The sequence below is a fragment of the Falco peregrinus genome, chromosome 15, assembly GCF_023634155.1.
Source record: "Falco peregrinus isolate bFalPer1 chromosome 15, bFalPer1.pri, whole genome shotgun sequence".
Classification (NCBI taxonomy): domain Eukaryota; kingdom Metazoa; phylum Chordata; class Aves; order Falconiformes; family Falconidae; genus Falco; species Falco peregrinus.
In genome coordinates, this window is record NC_073735.1 from 1,982,143 (window position 1) to 2,003,703 (window position 21,561).

The 21,561-nt window shown below is 43.6% G+C and overlaps 1 protein-coding gene across 6 annotated transcripts in view; it reads right to left on the reverse strand.

Moving 5' to 3' along the window:
• ALG9 (ALG9 alpha-1,2-mannosyltransferase) overlaps positions 1–21,561 on the reverse strand; it is a 78,243-nt gene that overhangs the window by 53,309 nt on the left and 3,373 nt on the right. For 5 of the 6 annotated variants that reach the window (XR_008749911.1, XM_055819418.1, XM_055819422.1 and 2 more), the window contains 9 exons: positions 20,482–20,617; positions 20,033–20,120; positions 19,794–19,899; positions 14,549–14,671; positions 12,513–12,667; positions 10,166–10,295; positions 9,269–9,416; positions 8,817–8,946; positions 1,816–1,946 (listed from right to left, as the gene is read on the reverse strand). Coding sequence is in view for 5 of the 6 variants with exons in the window: in XM_055819418.1 (XP_055675393.1) it covers positions 1,816–1,946; positions 8,817–8,946; positions 9,269–9,416; positions 10,166–10,295; positions 12,513–12,667; positions 14,549–14,671; positions 19,794–19,899; positions 20,033–20,120; positions 20,482–20,617 (1,147 nt within the window). In the remaining variant the exon portion in view is untranslated. The remainder of the gene's footprint in view (positions 1–1,815; positions 1,947–8,816; positions 8,947–9,268; positions 9,417–10,165; positions 10,296–12,512; positions 12,668–14,548; positions 14,672–19,793; positions 19,900–20,032; positions 20,121–20,481; positions 20,618–21,561) is intronic. The other variant, XM_055819421.1, reaches the window with a different exon arrangement.

Genomic DNA, 21,561 nt, shown 5'->3' on the forward strand with positions numbered 1-21,561 from the left:
TTAGGAACGAACAAAAAAGCCTGGCTGACAGTGGAGGATTCAAAACACTTGGGTCCGTCCAGTTGCAGACTCAACTCTGTCCCCGCAAAAGGAGCAGACACACTGTGGTGTTGCTTCCAGACAGATGCTGGTTTCTGTTCAGCAGTGCACAGCCTCCAAGGGGGTGCAAAATGGGTTCAGAAGAGAGAGCAGTGGTATGTGTCTCATGAGCATTAATCGAAAGCTCAGCGGCTATGGGTGGGGGCTGAAAGCGCAATAATCCAAAAGGTCCCATGAGACAGACCAACTCGTTCTCCACCAAACATCAGCTAAGTGCAGGAAAAATAAGCAAAAGGGAAAGAAGCCATGGAGAACCCAGGACATCCTGGAGAAGTCTGAGAGATGTCTAGTCTCACCAGAATAATTCACTTTGCTTTCATTAGGCTGGCTAGCATCTCTGCGGCAGCCAGACACTACTTCTGAGAGCACCCCTAGCAAATTACACCCCTGTGGTTAACCCGAGGTGTCTTAAAAGGCTCACTTGGACCTGACTTAGTGCCTCTGATTGACTTCAAAGGACTTTAGATCAGGTCCAAACAATCAAAGCTCAGCTGTTCAGCAGAGGACAGCAAGATAAACCAGCTTCAAAAACACATAAATGTGTCTTCAAAGCAGAAACGCACATTCAAGAGTATATGGTCTGCACAAAGAATCCTTTGAAAAACTCTTATGCAGATGCTTCTTATTGCCTCATTAATAAGACTCATTGGCCATCTCATTCTCCCTTCCTAAAGTCCTGCCCAAATGTAACAGCAGGTCTCTCAGAAAACATAGTTCATGAAAGACCTTGCCAAGAAAACTTGTTTGTGTCAGCAAGCTGGGAACATTAGAGCACTCCTGGGAGTTGCTCTAACATTATCACTCTTTCTCACTGTTCAACTGCTTTTACCAGCCCCCCTCCCTAGAGGGTTCTGTTACTAGGAAGTAATAAGGTCTCACACAGAAAATAGGAGGGCACTGAACCCTGTGTTAGTTTTTTATAGAGATTTTTCCAGTCAGCCTCTGTCCTCTTATGACAGCTACATGACCAGAGCTCTAAAGGACTAAATAACCATCCCCTTACAGCTGAGGGTTTCTGTATTTGCAGGAATGTATTAACAGCATTCCCAGTTTGACAACCCTGATTCCATGCCCTGTTAGCCTAGAGAAGAGCAACTTCAATCTCTGCTTCTCACTGAAGCTCCTGCTCAGACACACAAGCCAGTTGTTCAGTGAGCAGCAGAACTAATGAAGAATGGATTCTAACAGAAGTCTGTTCCATGGATTCTCTGATGCCTAATAAAGGTGTGACCTTGCTGACTTTTCACTCGATGAGACTGCCTCCTCTCTCTGTCTGTGAGCTTTCATAAAATCTGTAAGGGCTCATGCTCTTGCAGACTGACTTACACCTGTCTTGAATTTTGCTGAAACAAGACAGCAGATTCAAAGTCTGTTGGGAGGAGATGACATACACTTCACTCCTTCAGAAAGCAAAACAAAAAAACATTACTTCAGGGAGAAGTACACAGGGAGGATTCTTTTTTAAAATATCCTTCTCACCACCCTTCTCAGCTCGCTTCACCTTCTAAAGCAATCTAGGTCATAAATATTGCAAGCGCAAGTTTGTCAAAGGTTCCACTGTAGGCAGCAAGCTGCCTTTACTGGAAATTGGATTTCAAGCTGGCAATTATATCTTTCCTCCCTGTATATAGCTACTTTTGCAAGCAGGTAATTGAACAGAATTAGTTCACAGACCTGCCAGCCTTTCTCCCTCCCTCTCAGATGTGTAAAGCATACCTGGAAGCATCTAGGAATGGCTTGTAGGCAACGGTTACCCACTCTTCTTTGTTGGAGGAATACCTTGGCTCCCTTGGGGTTTCAGCTGCTGTATCCAAGTCCACCAGATAGTGGCATCTGGAAATGTCAATCTGCAGAAAGACAGACATTCTTGTGGTTTACCTCCTGTAGGCTTCTTGTTGTATGTGTTCATTTATACAGGCTGGTACTTACCAAAGAGAAGTGGGTTACATTTCTAGCAACAAGTGAAATGCTTCATGCAGGATACATGGTAAAATATTTCTAATGTTTTCAAGTAAAACCTTTACAGCAGAATACAAGCTACCACTACTGCTCTGGTCACAGGAGGAGAGTCCTAGGGTCCCTCTCTGAGGAAGTACTGCCGCCAGCTCTCTTACTGAGGAATTGGCAAGTAACAGAGGGGAATTTGAGATGGCAGAACCAATTCTGTTGATGTTTTTCCTGGAGGTTGTCTAGCTAGCTATTAAAGACTTCTTACAATGTGGACTCCACAAGCTCCCCAGGCAAAAGACTTCACTACCTTTACTGTTAGAAAGGTTTCCTGATGTCTACACTGAATCTTCCTCTGTCTCAGTTCATGCCTGTTCCTACTTGGTTTACATCACAAACAAGAAAAACGTAATTTTCTTTGTGATAGTATTTACCTGCTAGAGTTCTCTATTGGCCCTTGTCTTCTCTACAATCCTATTTTACTCTACACCTAATCATATTTGTCTAGTGCACTGTCTATACTAAATTTGATCCTTTCTCCAATTTGTCAAAATCACTATGAATTCTAATTATGTACTTTCTCCCACATCATTTGTTATTTAATAAGCCTATTGCCTATTCCTCCTTCGCCCCTGCAAATCATTGATAAAAGCTGTGAAAAGGACAGCCCTTTGCAGTTTCCAGTACATCCTCTCATTGTGAGTGATCTATAGATGCTACTCCTATCACTACTGCAACAGCAATTCATGAATTCTGCTCCGAAGTGCACGCACAGCAGTGAGAAGGGCACCTTACGTCAAGACACATCCAGAGGAGTGTTTCTGTAGACCAGAGGAATATTAAGCATGGCTGCTGGGCAGCACCAACTCAGTGCTCGTTTGTCATGATCAGGAACTGTTTGCAACGTACAAACATTCAAAGACACTGCCAATTAACACCTTGTATAGGTGCTGCCCTGGCCTTAAAGAATGTGCAGTCCAGTTCACACAATAAAGGCTTGACCCACTGCCCAAGAGAGACAACAAAGCACACGCCAGATCAGGGGATCTGAGGGGAGCCAGTGCCTCACACTCCCCCCTTTTGTTCGAAACAGCGTATCTGCCAACCTTCTGTAAAAGAAATCCCCTCACTCCCCTGACTTTTCATGGCTTCTTTAGAAGTGCTTTTACAATCTGTTACACACAATTCCAGCATGTTTGGCTCGGAACACGATATGGGTTAGGCACAAGGATCATACAAGCTCCTCAGCCCGTTAACTCTGTGAGCCTCATGGTACTGGTCTTGCCATGGCATGGCAGGGCTTTAGCAGAATCACAGAAAACAGTAAGTAGTTCCAGGAAAGTGAGCTTCTTGTCTGGCACAACTTACACTGGGGTCTGTGCATGAATAACCTGCCCTGCAGCCCTGACGACCCTCAGTGCCTCACTTGAAGCAGATGGACATCACATTGCACCTCTCAAACCACATGGACTTGGTACCAGGACAGTCATGTCTTCATCAGCTCCCTACGGCAAAAGTAACTGCTCTGCCCCGACCAAAGTGTTTGGCGACACCCTGCCAAATTATAAAAATGTATTCGAGGAAGCAACATCACAGAAATGCATTATGTGTGTAACCTCCCAGTTAAACAAGCTGTGGGCAATGTCCTCAGGAGACTGACATTACACAACCGCCCTCTTCCTGCTGGGGAGAGTGCTCTTGGATACGAACAGGCTGTACTATTGATTTATATTAATATCCTGTGTCCTTATCCTGTGCCCTTTCTGGCTAACTGCCCCCACCGCCTGTCTTCTTCCCCCCACTCCTCACAGGTACCCCTCAGATGTCCACCTGAGCTGCTGAAGAATAAAAATTCTGTCAAGACAAATGTGAACTGTCAGCTACAAAGAACGCTTGAGTTCCTACCAGGACAAATTTCCTTTTAATAATAACCATCAGATGTGAGCTCAGTCTCATACAAGGTAGCCCAACAAGAGGCTACATTGTGTAGAAACTTCCACGTTGAGAGTAAGAGATCTAGAGGCAAGGACAGGTTATAAATAACGGTTTATGTTCTCCTGTTGAAGATCTAATTGTCTTTAAGTGATCTAAGTCACGTTTTCAAAAGTGAAATAATCCCAAGCCTAAGGCCACGTTTAAATTGTACCAGGGTAGCTGTATCATTACAATACACCAGAAAAACGAGCCCTTCATGGATGCAGCGTACAGCAGCAAAGCTGAGCTTTTGCTGGTGTAAGAATTTTCAGCCACTGGAGCAAGGCAAGTTCTACCAGTTACTGCCTCTGTACTTGGGTATTTTGCTGACACTAGCTTTTGTCAGCCAAGGGTCACCCTTTCTCACATCTGGCGCTGGCTGAGTTTTCTGGCAAAAGCTTGCAGCAGTGACCTGAGAGGCACCAGAAGTCAACAGGCCCGATGATTGCAATTATCTTATGCTTTTGTGCTACTTCCAGCCAGATTAATCTAAAAGTTCTGTCTCCAGTACTTCTTTCTGTGAACTGAAAAGGCACAGCATTCTTGGATGCCTTTTCTGGATCTGCTGGTCCACAAGCCACCCTTGTGGCACTCCATTATTCCCAAATACCAAAGGGGACTAACAATTCCCACTTCTGCCTCTGATATGTTATTAAGCATTGGACATGAAAATGTAGTACTGTATTCTGAAATTTCTGAGAAATTACACCAGTGAAGTACAGCACATCCTAGTAATTATTGGTGGTGTACTTCAATCATCCAGAATTTTTCATTCATCAGGGAGCTAGAATACATGTATTTAGATATAAAAACTCTACATCACCAGAGTCTTCCCTTGGGTTAAGTAGAACAGAAGACAGGGCATAACTTCTGATCAATAAGTATCTGCAAATTGTAACATGAGTCTTCTTAGTTTTATCAAAATTTTTGTGCTAGGCTAAAAACATGTGTCTCGGTGTAAACTGGTTACAAGTTTTTTTCTGAAGACAGCAATAAAAACAAATCATTATGCTGAATTATTGTCTGGAAACAGGCTCTGTGGCCCCAGCATCACACAGCATCATAATCAGATCCTGTCAACAGCACACACATTAAAAAAAATTGTCTCTCAGCTGGTGACAAACTCTTGGTCCTTGTTCATCCCTCAGGGGCTCTGAACAGAATGTAGATTGCAATCTCACTTTTTTCATGCATGAGCTTTTCAATGCACAGGCTACAGCAGAGCTCTTGCAAGGTCAGATAAACACTGACCTCTGTAAAATGGCAAACCCCTCCAGATTTATTTCTTTTTATTGCAAACTGTCAGGGCAACAAGGGCTGAAGGGAAAGACTAAGGACCCTGTCAGGACGAGGACTCACGTTAATAAGTTACGTGCCTGGTGGAAGGAACACGATCAAGTTTGAGGAGCAACAAGTCCTGGTCCATTTGCTTTCACTGACTTTTATACAGAGGGCCTGCGGCCTTCGTGAGAGATCTATACGTGCTCCTTAGGAGGCCAGCTCTCCTAAGTGGCAGTTTTCCCTTTAATTAACAATGGCAGACCCCAACACATGCAGTTGTGTCTTGTTGACTGCACAACAGTGTGTAAGTCTCACCAAGTCAGAAGAAAAAAGGTGATGACCAGGTGTTTCAATGAGGAAACAAATTTCCTTACCACCACCACGTAGGTTTGCCGCATTGAAAAGGTGAAGGAAAAGGCAGAGCAGCTATAGCTGGATTAGTCAAGTGAAAAACTAAGGCCCCTTAAGCCAGGTTTGCAAAGGTCTCCACCCATCAGTTATCCTAAATGCAGGCAGCTGAGATTCTCAAGGATGACTATGTTCTATTCTGTCCTATTGTCTCAAACTCTTCCTTGAGGAATCCCACATTTCAGTTTGTTCTCCCACAAAATTTCATTGCAGACTTCCTTGGATATGCTTGAATTCACTTTTCTGAAGACCTTTGGGGGTTTATTGTGACAATTTAGGCTGAAAACAATTTAATTAGGTGGATACCAGATGGCTCCGTGGCATCACAACTGAGTGGCAAATGAAATTACACCATGGGAAACTCAGCTGAAGAGAATGTTGAATCCACTTCTCGCACTGTATGAGAAGAACATTCCAGGCCCTGAGAGAGGTTCTGGCTCATTAGCAAAAAGACTCCCAAACCACTAACCAAGTTTTTCTGTAAGTGATGTAGAATCATTCAGAGAAAGACAAGTTACTGAATTACTGCCTCAAGCACTAAGACTGATCTCACTTCTCTCATTCTAAACGAACCCCTAAAAGGGCTTGCACTTCCAATGCATATGAATTATCTGCCAGGGGAAAGGCAGATTTCACTTCTACTATTCCAAGTAGAGCACAGTGCGTACTTACAAGTTATCCTGAAGCTAAGGATAACATTCATCCTCGTCAGAGGGCCAACACAGCGCCTATGCATTTATTTGGGGATTTACGTAAGATGTCAGTGGTGTATAAACCTCGAAACATTCCTTTGTAGAAAGAAGCCAGTCTTAGCAAACAGAGCTGCAAGGAATTTCTAAGGTACATCCTATCCTCCTCTGTTCTCCTTTCCTTTTCCTCCTCCCACTCTTTCTCTCTTTGATGCAACTGCTATGCTAATTGGTGGAGAACTACATTTGATCACATCCTGAGTAAGAGGAGCGCGCACAGTATAATACAGAGAGGAGCTAAGGGCACCGCCTGCTGCTGTACCGCTGGCAGCCACGTCTCTCACTGATGTCTGGATGGACGTTAGCCTGGCCACACAGAGCACAACAGGAGCTTGTCTGGTTTACCCTAGATAAAAGTTCAACTGTTTTGAGCAAAACCAGAGATGTTTTACTGGTCACTTAAACACACATTTCAAAAACGAGACCAAGCCTCAGGTGGTTCCTACAGTTCAAAACAGAGCTAAAAGGAATTGGAAAAGAAGTGGGAAAAAAAGTGGTTAAAGAAAACCTTCCTCTGAAGTCAGGAGTTTTTAACAGTTTCAGGCCTAATCAACTGTTCCTGCTTGGATTCATCTTTGTAAGAAATAATGAAATAATACTCCTCCTCCCTTTCTTAGCAGTTTCAGAGACAAATGCATCTCCTCAGTAGGACAAGTACAAGTTAAGTGCTGTTCCACATGATTAAGGAAGGAAGAATGGCAAAACAAGAAGATCAAATCACTCTTTTCCCCAGTGTCTCATAGCAACAGAAACACTGAGATTTACTCTTCAATTTTCAAGCAGAGCCATAATAGATACTTACACTTGAAACAGAGAGATCAGCCCCATTTCTGCAGCCATTGATTGGTTTTAAGCTCCATGGCTCAGATAATCCTTTTGAACCATTTGTTTTCTCTCCTTTAAATGACCAACAGACTCATGCTATTTAGATTTATTTGCTATGATGGTCCTTTCCAGTGCTTGCTAACACTTTTTTTCTAAATCTGGGTACGCTTGCGCTCGTAAGCTCACTAAACTTGAGAAGAGGTCTTGTTCTCTTGGTATTATCAGCAGGTCAGAAGGAAAAGTTTTAAAACCCCCTTTAAAATTCACATTTAGTAGCTTATTTCTAATGTCCTAGGCTCTTTCGCTTGCGTGAGAAATAACAAAATTGTAGGGTGACATTAAGAAACAACCATGAAACAAAAGTGTGTTTTGCTCCATTAGTCACAGGCTGTGCACCAGCCAGCTGTCTGTGCTAAAAATATGCCACAGTTAAAGATTTCGTAAATTAAATACACTGCAGCAGACAGCTTCTCTCAGGTGGGAACACGCCTCCTTCCCATTTCCAGTAAGTACATAATGAGGCCCAAAAGAAGACAGCTTTAACCCAAAAGACTGATCTCTGGTTTTACCCACACAGTTTGCTCCTGTGCTACAGCACTGCCTTCCATCCGCTTCCGTGAGCGGATCACAAGTGCCCATACGATGTCTCACAGGCCAAAGTCATGAGGCACATCAACAAGCGTAGTCTACTGTCCTCAGCCAGGACAGACCCACTCATGTCAACCAGAGGCCTGGTCCCTTACACCAGTGCTTTCTACACACTGACAGACATAACAACTCCAAGGTGCTAAGAGAGAACAAAGAAAGGACTATATGTTCCTTGGCTGTTCCTCTCATTCAAACCTTAGGACAAAAAAGAAAGGATGACGACATATCTAGTGCACTGTAAAGAATGTTTAGTGCACTGCTAAGATTTAACCTGCTAAATAATTTTAAAGAAGTTAGCTGACAATAACTTTAAAATATTCATATGTGCGCACTGTTTGTTTAGGTAACAATACAACTAGGAAAAGTAACAAATTAATAATACCAGTACAGATTATCTTAAAAGATTCCCATTGAAATCACTGATGCAATTGTTTCAGTGAAGTTTCAAATTAAGTTCCTCCTCCTCAGTTGCAAATATGATGAATACGTTTGTATTTAAAAAGAAAGGAAAGTACAAAGGAAAATTTCACTCCCTGCTCAGTGACAAATGTTTTCAGGGGGGGATTTCAAACTATTCATTCAGTTCACTTTCCTGTAATCACAGTAACACATTACACTAAACCAAAATTGCAATAACTAGGAATTACTACTTCTTCTGCTTCTTTTCATTATTATTATATCTTTAAATGAAATATAGGCAGATGAAATGCAAACAGAAACCACTCACATAAATGGGGAAATTTCCAAGTGCTGCAGACAGCCCATTTTTGTTCTGCAACTTATATGGTCCCCAGAAAACAAAACAGGCAGACTCAATCATTGGCATTATAGTAATACCAATTATACAGTAAGATAAGGAAAAGAAAACAGGAATATAATCCTTACATATCGAGATGGCTCTTCCTTGTTTTGGTCGTTCATGTCAGTGGGAATGATCCGTGTGGCCATTGGTCCCTTGGCAAATGGTTTTGGTAACTGGCCCCTGAATTCCGACAGGATGAACTGGAGCTGCCAACTGCAAAGAATGGTGTCAGAAAGCCCAGCAGGAAAATGCAGGAGCTAGTACAGTTTGTGTGAAGAAAACCAAAAGCATAACCAAGGATATTCCATTCCTGAGGGTAGGCAGCCCTGCTAGAGGAGCTGTCACACCACGAATTTGCAGCAGCTTGTGGCCAGCCCAACCTGCTGATCACACAGTTCAGAACCGTTTGGTTTGGATGTGCTTACTGTCAACAGAGATACAAGGTCTTGAACGTTACTCCCACAAATACTTGTTATAAGAAGTGGCCCTTCTCACGAATCTCACCAAAATGTACCATTCACATTAAACAACTTACTTATCTGGCAGAAGAAAGCTGCTTGGAAATCTATGCCACTCCTTTCCCACGCAGACATTAACCGGTCTCCCCTCCGGCACAGTGTGAATACTTGGGTCAGTAGCAATCCTGTGAAATTCTGGGTATAGGTCCAGGGGCCCGTGATAGCCTATGGAAGTCAGAAAGTTGTAAATAAGGGTAAAGAAACAGGTGATATTTACATGATTGCTTTTGAAAGACCTCAAATAATTGTTCATACAACTGATAATTTCTTGAATAAATGAATTGGTCTATGCTGAGAAGTGGCTGGGTTCCAAAGCTCCCGCTCCTTTTAGAAGTGCTTGTACCCTACCACCCTTATCCACATTCTCTGTCCTGACTGTCAATGGCTACCATCAAGCAAAAAAATATTGATGAGGTGGGAAGGTTCACTGCATGGCTCTGATTCAAGAAAGTACTTAAGGACCGTATCTAATCCATCTCCGTTAGGGACACATGCACCTAATTACAAGTTTTACATGGGAAAATGCTTTTTCAATGTTTGAAAGTTAAGAGCATCTGCTTTAGCACTAGTCTGGGTACAGGTTTTTTATCAGTATAGTTGTACTGGCTTAAGGTGAAGGGCAGCGGATTTTTAACTGATATAATTCCAGTGATACATTCAAACATACATGAATACATACTTATGTTCATACATACATGTATGAATACGCATATACATACACACACACACACTTATAATCATTCATTAATGGTGACCATTAGAACTTATTCCTTTCCCTGCAACAATGACATCCAAACTTCTGAGGTTCCTTATTTCTACTGTGCTGTGTAGTCGAAGCGGCACAACTCTGGCAGTCCTTCATACTTGCCAAGACCAGTGCCCAGGAAAGTACAGAACAAGTCTAAAATACTAACCTCTGAATAAGGCAACAGAGCGTGACAAAGACAAAAGGCCAAAGATAAAGACAGTCCCCAGGGCCAGCCAGTTGGAGGAGACTGTGTAGTGTTCCAGGCGGTAGCGCTGGAATATGAAGTGGTAACATTTCTGAGGAAACAGTAAAAAAAAAGAAAATATACATATATATATATAAATTACTCAAACTCTGATATGTTTAGCAAAATTCTGTTTTTCATAAGAACCTTACAGCAGTGCCTGCATCTCCCACCTGATCTCTGCTCTTCATTTTTTCATTCAGACCCGTAAGAAGGGCACAGAAACTCACATGGTTCAGTCACATCTCTTTAACTGATAATCTAGGGTATTTAAAGATGTTTTCAGTTCTTTTCCATAGGAAGGCCTCTAGTCAAGCTGTAAAGTGCTCTCTACCAGGGCTCCAGTTTGGTGGTTCTCAGGTGAACCAGCAGCAAGTGTCCCTTCCAGACACTTCTGCAGAACTTCCCTGCACAGACAGACCTCATGTTCAATGCTGGACTGATTTCCTCTCCAACAGCAGTTCCATCACCCAGATTTACTGAGTGACCTATGGCTGTTCACCTGGTCTGCACAAACTACAGCTTTGAAGTAGATAAAAGAACACACAGCACATTCTTCATCCACCTTTAAACCCAAGCCACTCTGGAATTGTTAAAAGAAAAGCCCTTTAGGTTCTTCTCATTTAAGAGCCTTTCTGGGAACATCCAAGAGGAACTACATCCAACACTTGGCTGGGTCCCTCCCTCCTGCTCTGCCTTTCTGCAGGAATTATTCATTTCCTATCCTAATCTGGTTTCTCTTCCTCTTGTCTGGTTTGTGTTTTTCCCATAACAGCCAGATCCATGTGGTTTGGAGGAGCAGACTCTGACAAGCTTGTACTACTAGTGGACGATCAGTTCTAAATTCTCAGCTGGATGCTAAACACTGGACAAAATCAGTGTTAAAATACGCAGGCCAGGAATATACACCAGATTTTCCCAAAGCCGTATCTGGCAAAGGTCCTACACTATTGCCTTCTGATGAATGTCCTGACAGCACACAGCAGTTCTCGGTCGGAGCCATGAAACTGCTGACATTACAGAGCTTGATCCTGTACGAATGCAAGGACTGAAAGTCATCTGGGGTGCTCCAGCTGAGCACTGCAAGGCATCAGCAGTGATGGGGGGTCAACAGTCAGAACAGCAACTGACCAGGGGAACAATGAGAGTGATCTGAGGGGTGCAGGCAGTGTTGGTGGGGAGCCCAGGATAGGAACAGCCAGCAGTGATGCATAATAGGACAGAGAAGTAATAGCAGGATGAGGTCAAACAGCTGGAACAGGCTCTAACAGGGAGTAGTGACTGCATTCCTGCACCTCTTTAACATAGGAAAGATGAGCAATTTTGAGCTTTGGGAAGGTTTATATCAACCTATATCAGTGCTTTACTCTACGAAGTGTTTCAAGTGATATTTACTAAAGATCCAGTTTCTGGCTCTTCAAATGTCCTGATGTCTAAACATGATCTCTTCTCCTTTTTTGAGTTAGCGCAGGATTCCCAGTAGTGTACAACAAAATGCATTTCCTACACACATTCATGCCCCTTAAAGCTTGCTTAGCAGCAGCTGAAGGAGACACAATGCTATAAGCAAGTTCCTAATCCTCATGACAGATCTTGGATGTTGTTTTGTATGGGCACTACAACATCACAACTGCTCCTCAACAGAAATTCCCACTTGGGATGGGAGAACAACTCAAAGTCATTGTGAAATAATTAGTGGCAAGGAAATATCATCATTTATCACTTCATACAATCCTAGACAAGTTCCTAATGTGATCATCTTATAAAGCCATGACATTTGATCTTTTTTTCCTGGGCTGTTAAGCACTCTGCACTGAAATCCCAGATTATTAGATGAGCTCATTCTGTGTGACATGCACGAGGGAAATCCCAAATAATTTTGCTGTTATGCCACATCTTACAGAGGGCTAACAGTTTTCCACATAATCTCAATCAACCTGCAGAGGAAGATTATGGTTTAACTTGTAAAATCACCAACACACACACTTCAGTATTAGAACAGCTGTGTGCTTTGCTTCAAGGGTCTCAACACCTATCCATGAAACATGGTTCAAAAATGAAAACTGTAGGAGCTAACAGATTAAAGGCACTGATCAGGAATTATGCATAGGACAGTCCTGAACTGTGCAATCACTGTAGATTGTGTCACAGACACAGATATTCTGCAGATGTCCCCAAACTTTGGGAAGAGACTTTAAAGAAGTCAGCTAGCGGTTATGATTTCTTAAAGGTATGAGCTCATTAAAAAAAACATATTCCACAAACTTACCTGAAGAGCAGACAGAGCCACAGCACCGCAGAGACAGATGAGGGGATAGATGGGAAAGAGAAATCTCTCTTCCTTGTGGGGCTGACTGAAAAAAATCATGATCCAAATGTACATAGGAGCTAGTGTCAGCCAGTAGGGACGGCCCAGATTCTGAACTGGAAGAAACAAACGCTCAGCCAAGTAGTAATGTAAGAACGAGGGATGTATCCTATTCCCCCTCTTGCACAATCACATCTCACATTTAAAAGCCCATTCTTCAGACCAAACCATGGCCTTCAGACCCAAACACAGCCACGTTGCTAAAATCCAGGTAATTGTCCAAACAGTCAGTATAGAATTTTGATCAGAGCAGTTTTATAGATTCCTACAATACTAACAACTTCAACAGACTTTAGATGACCAAAAGCAGAAAATAACAGACAGCATTACCGAATCCAAGCAAGAGACAAAACATGGAGAATCGACATGTCTAAACAGGTTGTCAGAAGTACTAGATTTCCTGCTGTGTATTATGCTATACACACAAAGATCAGAAAGTATCTCCTCTGGACCTACCCTTCCACTTACAAATGGTTGTTTAGCAGCTGAAGTTTCCACAACCTTCATTGCTTCATTACAAAAATAACAGCATGAGAGGTCTCTCAGGCACCTTCTGCTTAACGGAGGAAATAACTGATTCAAAAATAACAACAATTACCCTGAATTTTAGTCACACTGAGGAAGGTTCTACAGTGCCTGACAATTTTCAGTCCTTTTTCTGCCCCCTTGTTACTCCCAACAGCAGAGTTAAGCAATTAAGCTAACGACATTTAACAGACAATAAGAACAAAGCACTTGGCAGAATTGCTCCTGCTGTTAAGTACAAGAACACCAAGTGAACAGCAGGAAATCCTGCATTTACAGGATCTCCTACTGAGCTTTTACTGGTTACTGACAGTATGTCAGTCATATCCAAGGAACAGATATCAGCAAATACCTGTTAACATACATTTTCAGCAAGGATTATGATGTTATTGTTTCTTGTATTCAGTAAAAAAATCAGAGAGCAAAGCACTGGACTGATGAATCTGGAGGCTGCTGCTGATGCTTAATGAATCTTCCTTGAGAAGACAGCAGGAAGAATTCACACTTCCTCAACGACTTCTTCCTCTCTAGAGTCACTTGCCAGATGTCATGTATTTAAACTGATGCCATTTTATTTAAGAGAAAGCCCAATGTGAAGTAGGGAATATTCTGGTTCCTCCTTTCTCTACTCTCAGTATATCTGCACCCACGGGGACACTTCCCAAAGCACAGGGTAGCAAGACTGTCCTACCACGGCTCAGTCCTACGAGTTGATGAGTGCCTTTCATGGTGCGCAGAAGAGTCCAGGTTCAATCCCAACAGGAGCAGCAGAGACCAGAGGGTGCCTATTTGTAGGCTCAACCCCAACAATCAAAATGGAAATAACTCTGTTCTCTCAAGCTGCTGCAGAAGACATTCTAGCAGTGGTATAAAAAAGTAACAATGGAAAAGCCAGCAACAGGTTGCCCAAATAACTCTAATGGCTACCATTTCCAGCTGCTGAAGATGGCAACAGCAATAGGTACACAGTTTCTTTCCCCCTGAAGATTTCTGACAGGGCTATTTCTAATGCATTTGCATGTCTGGCTGAAGGTTATGTACCATACAACTTGGTAAGTTTACTTTGGGTAGGGGTAGTTCAGCCTTGATAACACACTGTTTTTCTTGAGGTGCAGGCAGGGAGCACAGGAATCATCCCTAAAGAGAAAAACATGTTTCTGCCCTTTTGCAGACAGCATTAAAGTAGATGCATCTCACTGCATGTTCTTTCTACACAGCAACTCCATTGTGGGGTCAATACTGAACTGAGTAATGAGCTCTAGGAACTTTCCTTTTACTCCAAAAACTTTCCCTGAATCTAGTTTCACTTCCAATAAAGGAAAGCTGCTCTTTGGCAGGCAGGCTCTCCCTTTAGCAACAAGGTTGAGATCTGGGCTGTCTGTGCTTGGCTCTCACAGCTGTCTTGCACTCACCATGAAATTTTTGAAGCAGACACTCCATGAGACAAGTCAGTGGCAGCACAAGCAGCGCCAAAATAAATGCCACGTTGAAATTCAGAAAACCATTGATGAAATAGAAGGACCAGGGTTCTGTACCTAAAGGATGAGAAAAGGAAACAGGAGTTTTCAAATACAAGCATGTATGACATCTAGATGTAACAGCAGCTTTGCTCTTTCTCTGCCTGACGCAGACTGAGATAACCAGCAGCAGACATCAATTCTCCCCATTGCAAGCATACTGGAATCAAAAAAATGGAAAGGGTGCAGAGGACCTTGCAGCCGGACAAAGGATCAGCCCCATGAAATGAGCCTGAACCATATTTTTGAAGCAGTCTCACGGCTCTGCCCCTCACCCATAAAACTGCCATAATAGTAGCATGAGAGTTAGACAATAGCCATACAAAGGCAACAGGGTATCTCACAATCATGCCTGAAACTTCACTGTCTTCCTTTCCAGAAATTATTTTTCTCCTTGCTTTTTCACTAGGTCATAGTCAGTATTACATCTGCTGCTCATGAATCGCAGGCCACTCTAACAGTCAGGCTTGCCCAGCAGAGTTCTGCGACACAGAACTCACCCTTGTGTTAAGAAAGACTACGCAGCAAGAAAGTAGAGGCAGGAACTTGTAAAACTGGGAAATTTTACTCCCAACTCATTCTTTCTAATTGCAGAGAAGTAACAGAGGAACTACACAAAAACACACAACGTTAGTAAGAACTCATAGTAATTCTGGAGTGATGATGTATACTTCACGTTGGCAGAAACAGAAAAAGGAACATGAGAAAAAGAGTTCACATTCACACTTCACCCCAACAAAGACTCAGCCACTGAAGTTCATCCAGATGCTATTTTTGGTACATCCTTCAAATCAACACTATTTAAAATGTCCCTCCTTCAATTTGTTCTCAGTGTAGCTTCAAACAGGAGCAAGCCAACTCTGCCTCCTAACACGACACACTTGGGTATTGTTGCAAGCTTTGAAGGATGAAAATTGCAAAAAAACTCCAATCCAACTGTCATTAATTTGGATTCTTAATACAGGATGCTTAAAATCCTAAACAATAAGGAATGCCAGTTCCTCTCCACACATTTCCCACTCTCTCAGTGTGATTAGCTCAATCAGTCAGTAAATGACACGCGGGGGCTTTAATCACTGCACTGTTGTGACATGTGTCACATGCCGCAGCGATTTCCTGCAATCAGAGCCACTTAAATAGGGTCCATGTTGAAATTAATCAGACAACTGAAAAGCAGCAAGGAAAACCTGAAACCGCTGCCACTCCTACAGCTAAATATGATTAGAAGCTGCACTAATCACGTCAGAAACATGTCGCTGGAGTTACCAAGGCAAAGTCCAAGCAACTGAGGTTCATTTAGGAAGCCTTTAGCTATTAGCACTGCAAGCAATTACAGATTTGGATTCTGACAAGTAGGGGAGCCTTAAGGGAGTGAATTATCAGAAATTCACCTTCTCTCTCCCTCCACCTGCCTCATAATTCTTGCGAGTCCCACATGAGCACAGTCCTCAGCCTGTGAAAGGGTTAATAGGGGATACGGTAGATTGAAAGATCATGTCAAGTGATGGACTTGACAGTTACCTGTATGGCAACACTGCAATAGGGCCAACGTCCCTTCCTCCTTCTCTAAACTCTGTTGGTGATTCTCCATATTTAAGGACTGCAATTCCAAATAATCACTGTGACAAATCTTGAACACATGCAGAAAGCAGATCATGTTAGGACTGAGGCATACTACCCTTCCTAGAAACCAAGGCTGCTGACTAGGATACGTCTGTGAGGCAAAACCTGAGGCAGTCTGGGGCATCACGCTGTAAATATTCCAGGGGACATATAGAAAAAAAATGTGTAAACGGGGCTTTGGTTTCTTCCCAGCTCTGTCACCTCCAGATTCTCTCCTGAGGCAACAGCATAGGTTTCTAAAGACTTACAGCAGGGTTAACACTGGTTAGGCCACTCTAGTAACTGCTTCTCTGGAGCACCAAGGCCTCTCCTTACATAAAAAGAGGACTGGAACTGGATTCCGTAGCCTGCTCCCCCAGTACCACTGCTATAAATAACAGCCACTTTATCACTTAAGATGCCAGGATGAGACAGAAAGCTTCTTAAACTGATATAAACTGCTACCCTCCCATGTTTTCTGGCTACAATGAAGCTGTACAGCACAGCCAGGTCCCAAATCTCTAAAGGATAGTACCAGGGCTGCTATGGAAAGTAAAGGAGATTCACCACAGCACTCTAGCACTCTCCAGTCTGGTCTCTGATTTGGTAGCCAGTGTCTCAGGAATGAAAGACATTTCAGGAAGCACACCTCCTCCAAAATCCAGATACAGCCTTAAAGGCCCAGAGGTGTCCTGAGGGACTCTACTAATAAAGAGATCAGCTGGTCTGTAGCACGGCTTTAACAAAAAGGCTACTTTCTCAGATGTTTTTGCAGCATGATTGAATTGCCCTTAAGAACTATGCACTGGAACCTCCCCTCCTTCTCCAGTGAGGGGTTTTCTTCTCTGAGTGAGGAGAGAAAAAGAAGAGGAAAAAAAAAATCAGAGAACAGTGCATTACACAGGCAACTTAAATAGTTCACAGACACCAGGCAAAAAGCAATAGGTTTGGTCACTATGATGACTCACCCATTCAGAGGCATTCAGTCTCAATGCCTCCAGGGCAAAATGCTTTTATTCTTGTTATCCACAACAACTCAAGATGATCTGAGAAAGAACTGCAATGTAAAAAAAGAACAACCCCATGGCATACAAGAAGCCCTGGCCCAGAACATCTTTCAAGCAGGGAGGGACACTAAAGAACTCTCCACGCACAGTACTGATGGGAACATGCTTCCACAGCATCGCTTTCAGACCATGACAGAAGACTTAACTTCCCGCAAGTATCCCACATGCTAGAGCTGAGCAGATGTGGGCTGCAGGAGAGAGACTGATGAAAGCAGTGGGAAGAACTCTGTGCCTCAGTCAGTTCACGGCACTATGGTTTCATGGGGATAACCAACTGGAAGCACTGTCAGACACTGAGCCAGAAACTGGTTTGAACTTTGCGCTCTGTAACAGGCTCTGGCAGCAATTCTAGAAATCAAACTCACACAAGTCAAAAGAACTTTACAAGCTACTGTGCTGCAGCTTGAACACAGCAATGGTGAGGACAGTTCAGGACAAAGCAGAAGAGTTGTAAAAGAAGTTTAAACTAAGGTGCCCCACCCTATGTTTGTCACAGGCTAAAAGCCTGCACGCAGACAGGAACTGTAGCTCAGCTGTTGAGCAGTAACTAAGCCACAATAATTTGATCATGAGTCACAGGCCTCATTCTAAGCAAGTCTGATTCAATGCTAGTATAATAAACAGTCTGCTCTCTGCATTTCATTTATTTTCATTCTATTTAAGAACCAGGACTCAACAGAGCAAGGTGTCACATAAACAGCTCCAGCACATTCCGCCCAAACTGAACTAAGCTTCCCAAAGTGCCATTGCACTGCAAGTCACAGCAAAGGCTCTGATCACAGCAAGTGGGACAAAACTTTTGTTACAAATTGTGTGTTCTTAGAACACAGGTACACAAAAACATCCCAAAGCCTCCGAATCAGGCTTAGGGATATACACTTAGTAGCTACTGTAGAAACCTAATCACCCCAAGGAGATATTCATTGCACAGATGTATTTATCCAGAAGGACTGTATTGCTAACGACAATTAAAAAAAAACAACTGAACCCTGTCTCCAGAAGTCCACTCTGCAGGCAAAAAGAAAAATACTGCAGTGCTTACACTGAAGATGATGTAGATTGATGGCTCTGCAACCTCCAGCAGTTTCTGCTCCCATCATGTGAAAGTTGGGAAATCCCAGCTCCAAAGCCAAAAGGGCTTGGCCAGCCTTTCATCTCCCCTGGTAGTGTTATTTTTCCCAAGTGTTTTGAAGCTCTCCAAACACACAGCGTTGTCCTGGCCACGCTGTATTAAAGAGCAATTTCAAGCAGGCTCTTTTACTAGCCTGAGGATGTTATATGAATGTCACTATGAATAAAACACTTCAGAATAGATTGGTCCCTGGAGGCTTCTGGAAACAACTCATGCACCAGTGTGGAAAAGGTCAGGCACAAACCCACGCCAAAACTTATCAGACACAGAGCCTGGAGTTTACCTACAAAAAATTCACAGCAACAGGCTTCAGAGCCTTCCTGCAGAGGTGAAGAACCATGGCAAAGCAGCTGCTGCCCTGCTGTGCCACTGCACAAGTCACAAACCACCACTCAGCACCACACAGAACAGCCCTTCAAATAAACCAACAAATATGGCCCGCAGGGCTCTGCCAGGGAAAGACTTGCTGCTAACAGCTACTAAATCCCTCCTAGAATATCTCAACAGGGCTTAAACAGATGACAGCGATGACACAGGGACCCTGCACCCTAAGCTCCCTGAAGCTTCTCCCAGCCCCTCTGAAGCCATGCTAGAAATATAATACTTTTCAGCTCTAGAAGTACATGACATGAACAACTTAGTGCAGCGGCAGCTCCCAAACAAACAACACAGTGTCACCATCACGGTTCAGACCAGAGATTTGAGTCACACATAATCCTAAATGGCCAGTACCATGAAACCTCTCGGAAACCGATGATTTGTCTGCAGATTAGATGCCTTTAAGGTAACCTCAGATCCTGCTCGCCAGCAAAGCCCAGGCCAATAAGCAAGGAGATTCCCAAGGCACAGCATGGACTCAGGAGGTCTGCAGAGACCTGATGTGAACCAGAAGAACTATGGATTCTGCAGTCACCCACTTTCCCAAGGTTCTGCACCCTGACCGTGAGGAACAACAGTCAAAAACTCGATTAAATATGACAAACACACGTGCATCACTTGCGCCCACTGCACTCGCCTAGCATCCAGACACGTTTGCTACTAACAGCTCTCTGCTGTGACGCTGAGACATCTCACAATGGCTTACAGAACCTGAACGCGAACAAAAGCAGCTCAAGTCACAGCGTGGCAAAATGCGACAGTGGCCTGCGGATTCCCAGCTCGAGAGGGACATCCTGTGGCAAAAAGCTGGAGCGGCCAGCCCGGTGGAGCTTGCAGGCTGCTATGGCGTTAGGAGTGCGTCAGAAAAAGGATGGGCCATCACCACCTGGTGTGTGATGGTAGCAAGACAGTAGCAAGAAAACTGCCAGTCCCCTTTTCCGTCTTGGTACCTTAAACTCACCATAGAGATCAGGTCCGTGAGAGGTGAAGACATTGTATAAGACAATGTTGAGAGGTGCAACGACCAGCTTCCCGTAGTAATAGCTGTCCACAACTACCAAGGGCACCTGGAAGAAAGCATCTAAGTGCCAGAAGCTTTTGGCTGGGCTGCCCAAAAGCTCCATGTGATTTTCTTAATGGAACCCACCCCTTTATTACAAGATCAGTCCATTCCCTCTTTGTGTTGTTACAGGCACTTACCAAAAACAGGATCAGTGACACCACACACCAGTTCAGGAAACTTTTCCACCTCTGCTTCAGTATCAACAAGTCAAAGGCAATAGGAAGCCTGAAAGAGAGACCAGCTATCAACTGCAGTCTCTGTCTTTCCACACTGCAGGTTTTCCTGACCCTTCAAAGCAAGCAGAGCAGTAGCTGGAACAGAACCACCACTTCACCAGGCTCTGCTTCTACTCCCTATGCCAGTCATCCAACTCAGAATTTACTCTCGGTGTATTAGGGTCAGGAAATCTTCCCACCCGAAGTTCTTCAAAAGCAAAGAGATCAGGCTATGGAAGCCTGTAGCAACGATCCTGGACAAGGCTGGCAGATCACTCCCTGCTAGTTTCTTCCTCCAGCCCCTACATTCCCCCCAACCAGGCAAGAAACAACTGACAAAGTGCAAAACTCCTGAGCCCCCCTCTCCTTACCCAAGAGCTGCACTGAAGGGCCAGCCCAGAAGGGCTCCAGCAGCCACCCCCAGCACTGCTACAGAGGTCTTGTCCATGTACCAGCCAGTCATGGCAATCACCGTGGTGTACATGCAGAAACTGCTTGGGAGGAAAGCTGCAACACAAGGAAAGCGAGGGGTTAGCACAACTTTCCCACAGTGGGAGAACTGCACGAGACCAAGACAAGGCTAATCATCTCTCATTCATTCCACTGGAGCTAGGATGCTGTACTTGACACTCTCATTTCAGTGAAAGCAAAAGTAAGAGAGGATTATTTTTCTTGTTCTGCCAAGACCAGAAATACTTCATTTAAGTATGAAGGCCTCTTTCCTCGATGGCACTCAGCAGTGGTAACCAGCTGACAGCAGCCACGGTTACCACTTGCAACACTTGCTGCACACCCTCCATATTCTCCTGTGATGAAAAAATTGAAACTAGCCACCTCAAGTGGCAGCAGAAGATGTCAGCTGACTGGGTACAGTCTCTGAAACAACTGGGCAAACTGGTGGGAAGTGAAGAATGAGGAGACCTATGACACTGCAAAAACAATGAAGGGAAGTCCCTTCTACACTCACCATAAACAAAAAAAGGGTAAAATAGGAAATCTCAACATTCATAAGTTGTGCTATTTCCCTCTAAGTTTCTGTAAGCGCACAATACAGAAAAACCTTTGCTCAAAGTCTCTCTTTGCACTTCATTCAATACCTACAGCAGGTGTTTTATAAGTCTTACAGTGACTGCCTAGGCAAATACGTACAAGCAGCTAGAGGGGACAGGACACAAAGGCAAAAGACAATGCCAAAATAGGACCCTCCTTCCTTGGATTAAAATATGCTCAAGGAAGGTAGGCCAAGACCCTGTTTAAAAGGCATGGCCCATCGCAGAGAGACTGGAGGCAGCAATGGAAACAAACATGCCCTGGAAATGGAAAGATATAAGAGAGTGATGCAGGGAACATAATTTGAATCAACACTTACTCTGTCATCACACCTGCCATGAGAAATACCTGCATCAGAATATAACAAATGATTCCTAGAGAGACACTTCAGTGCTGTGCAT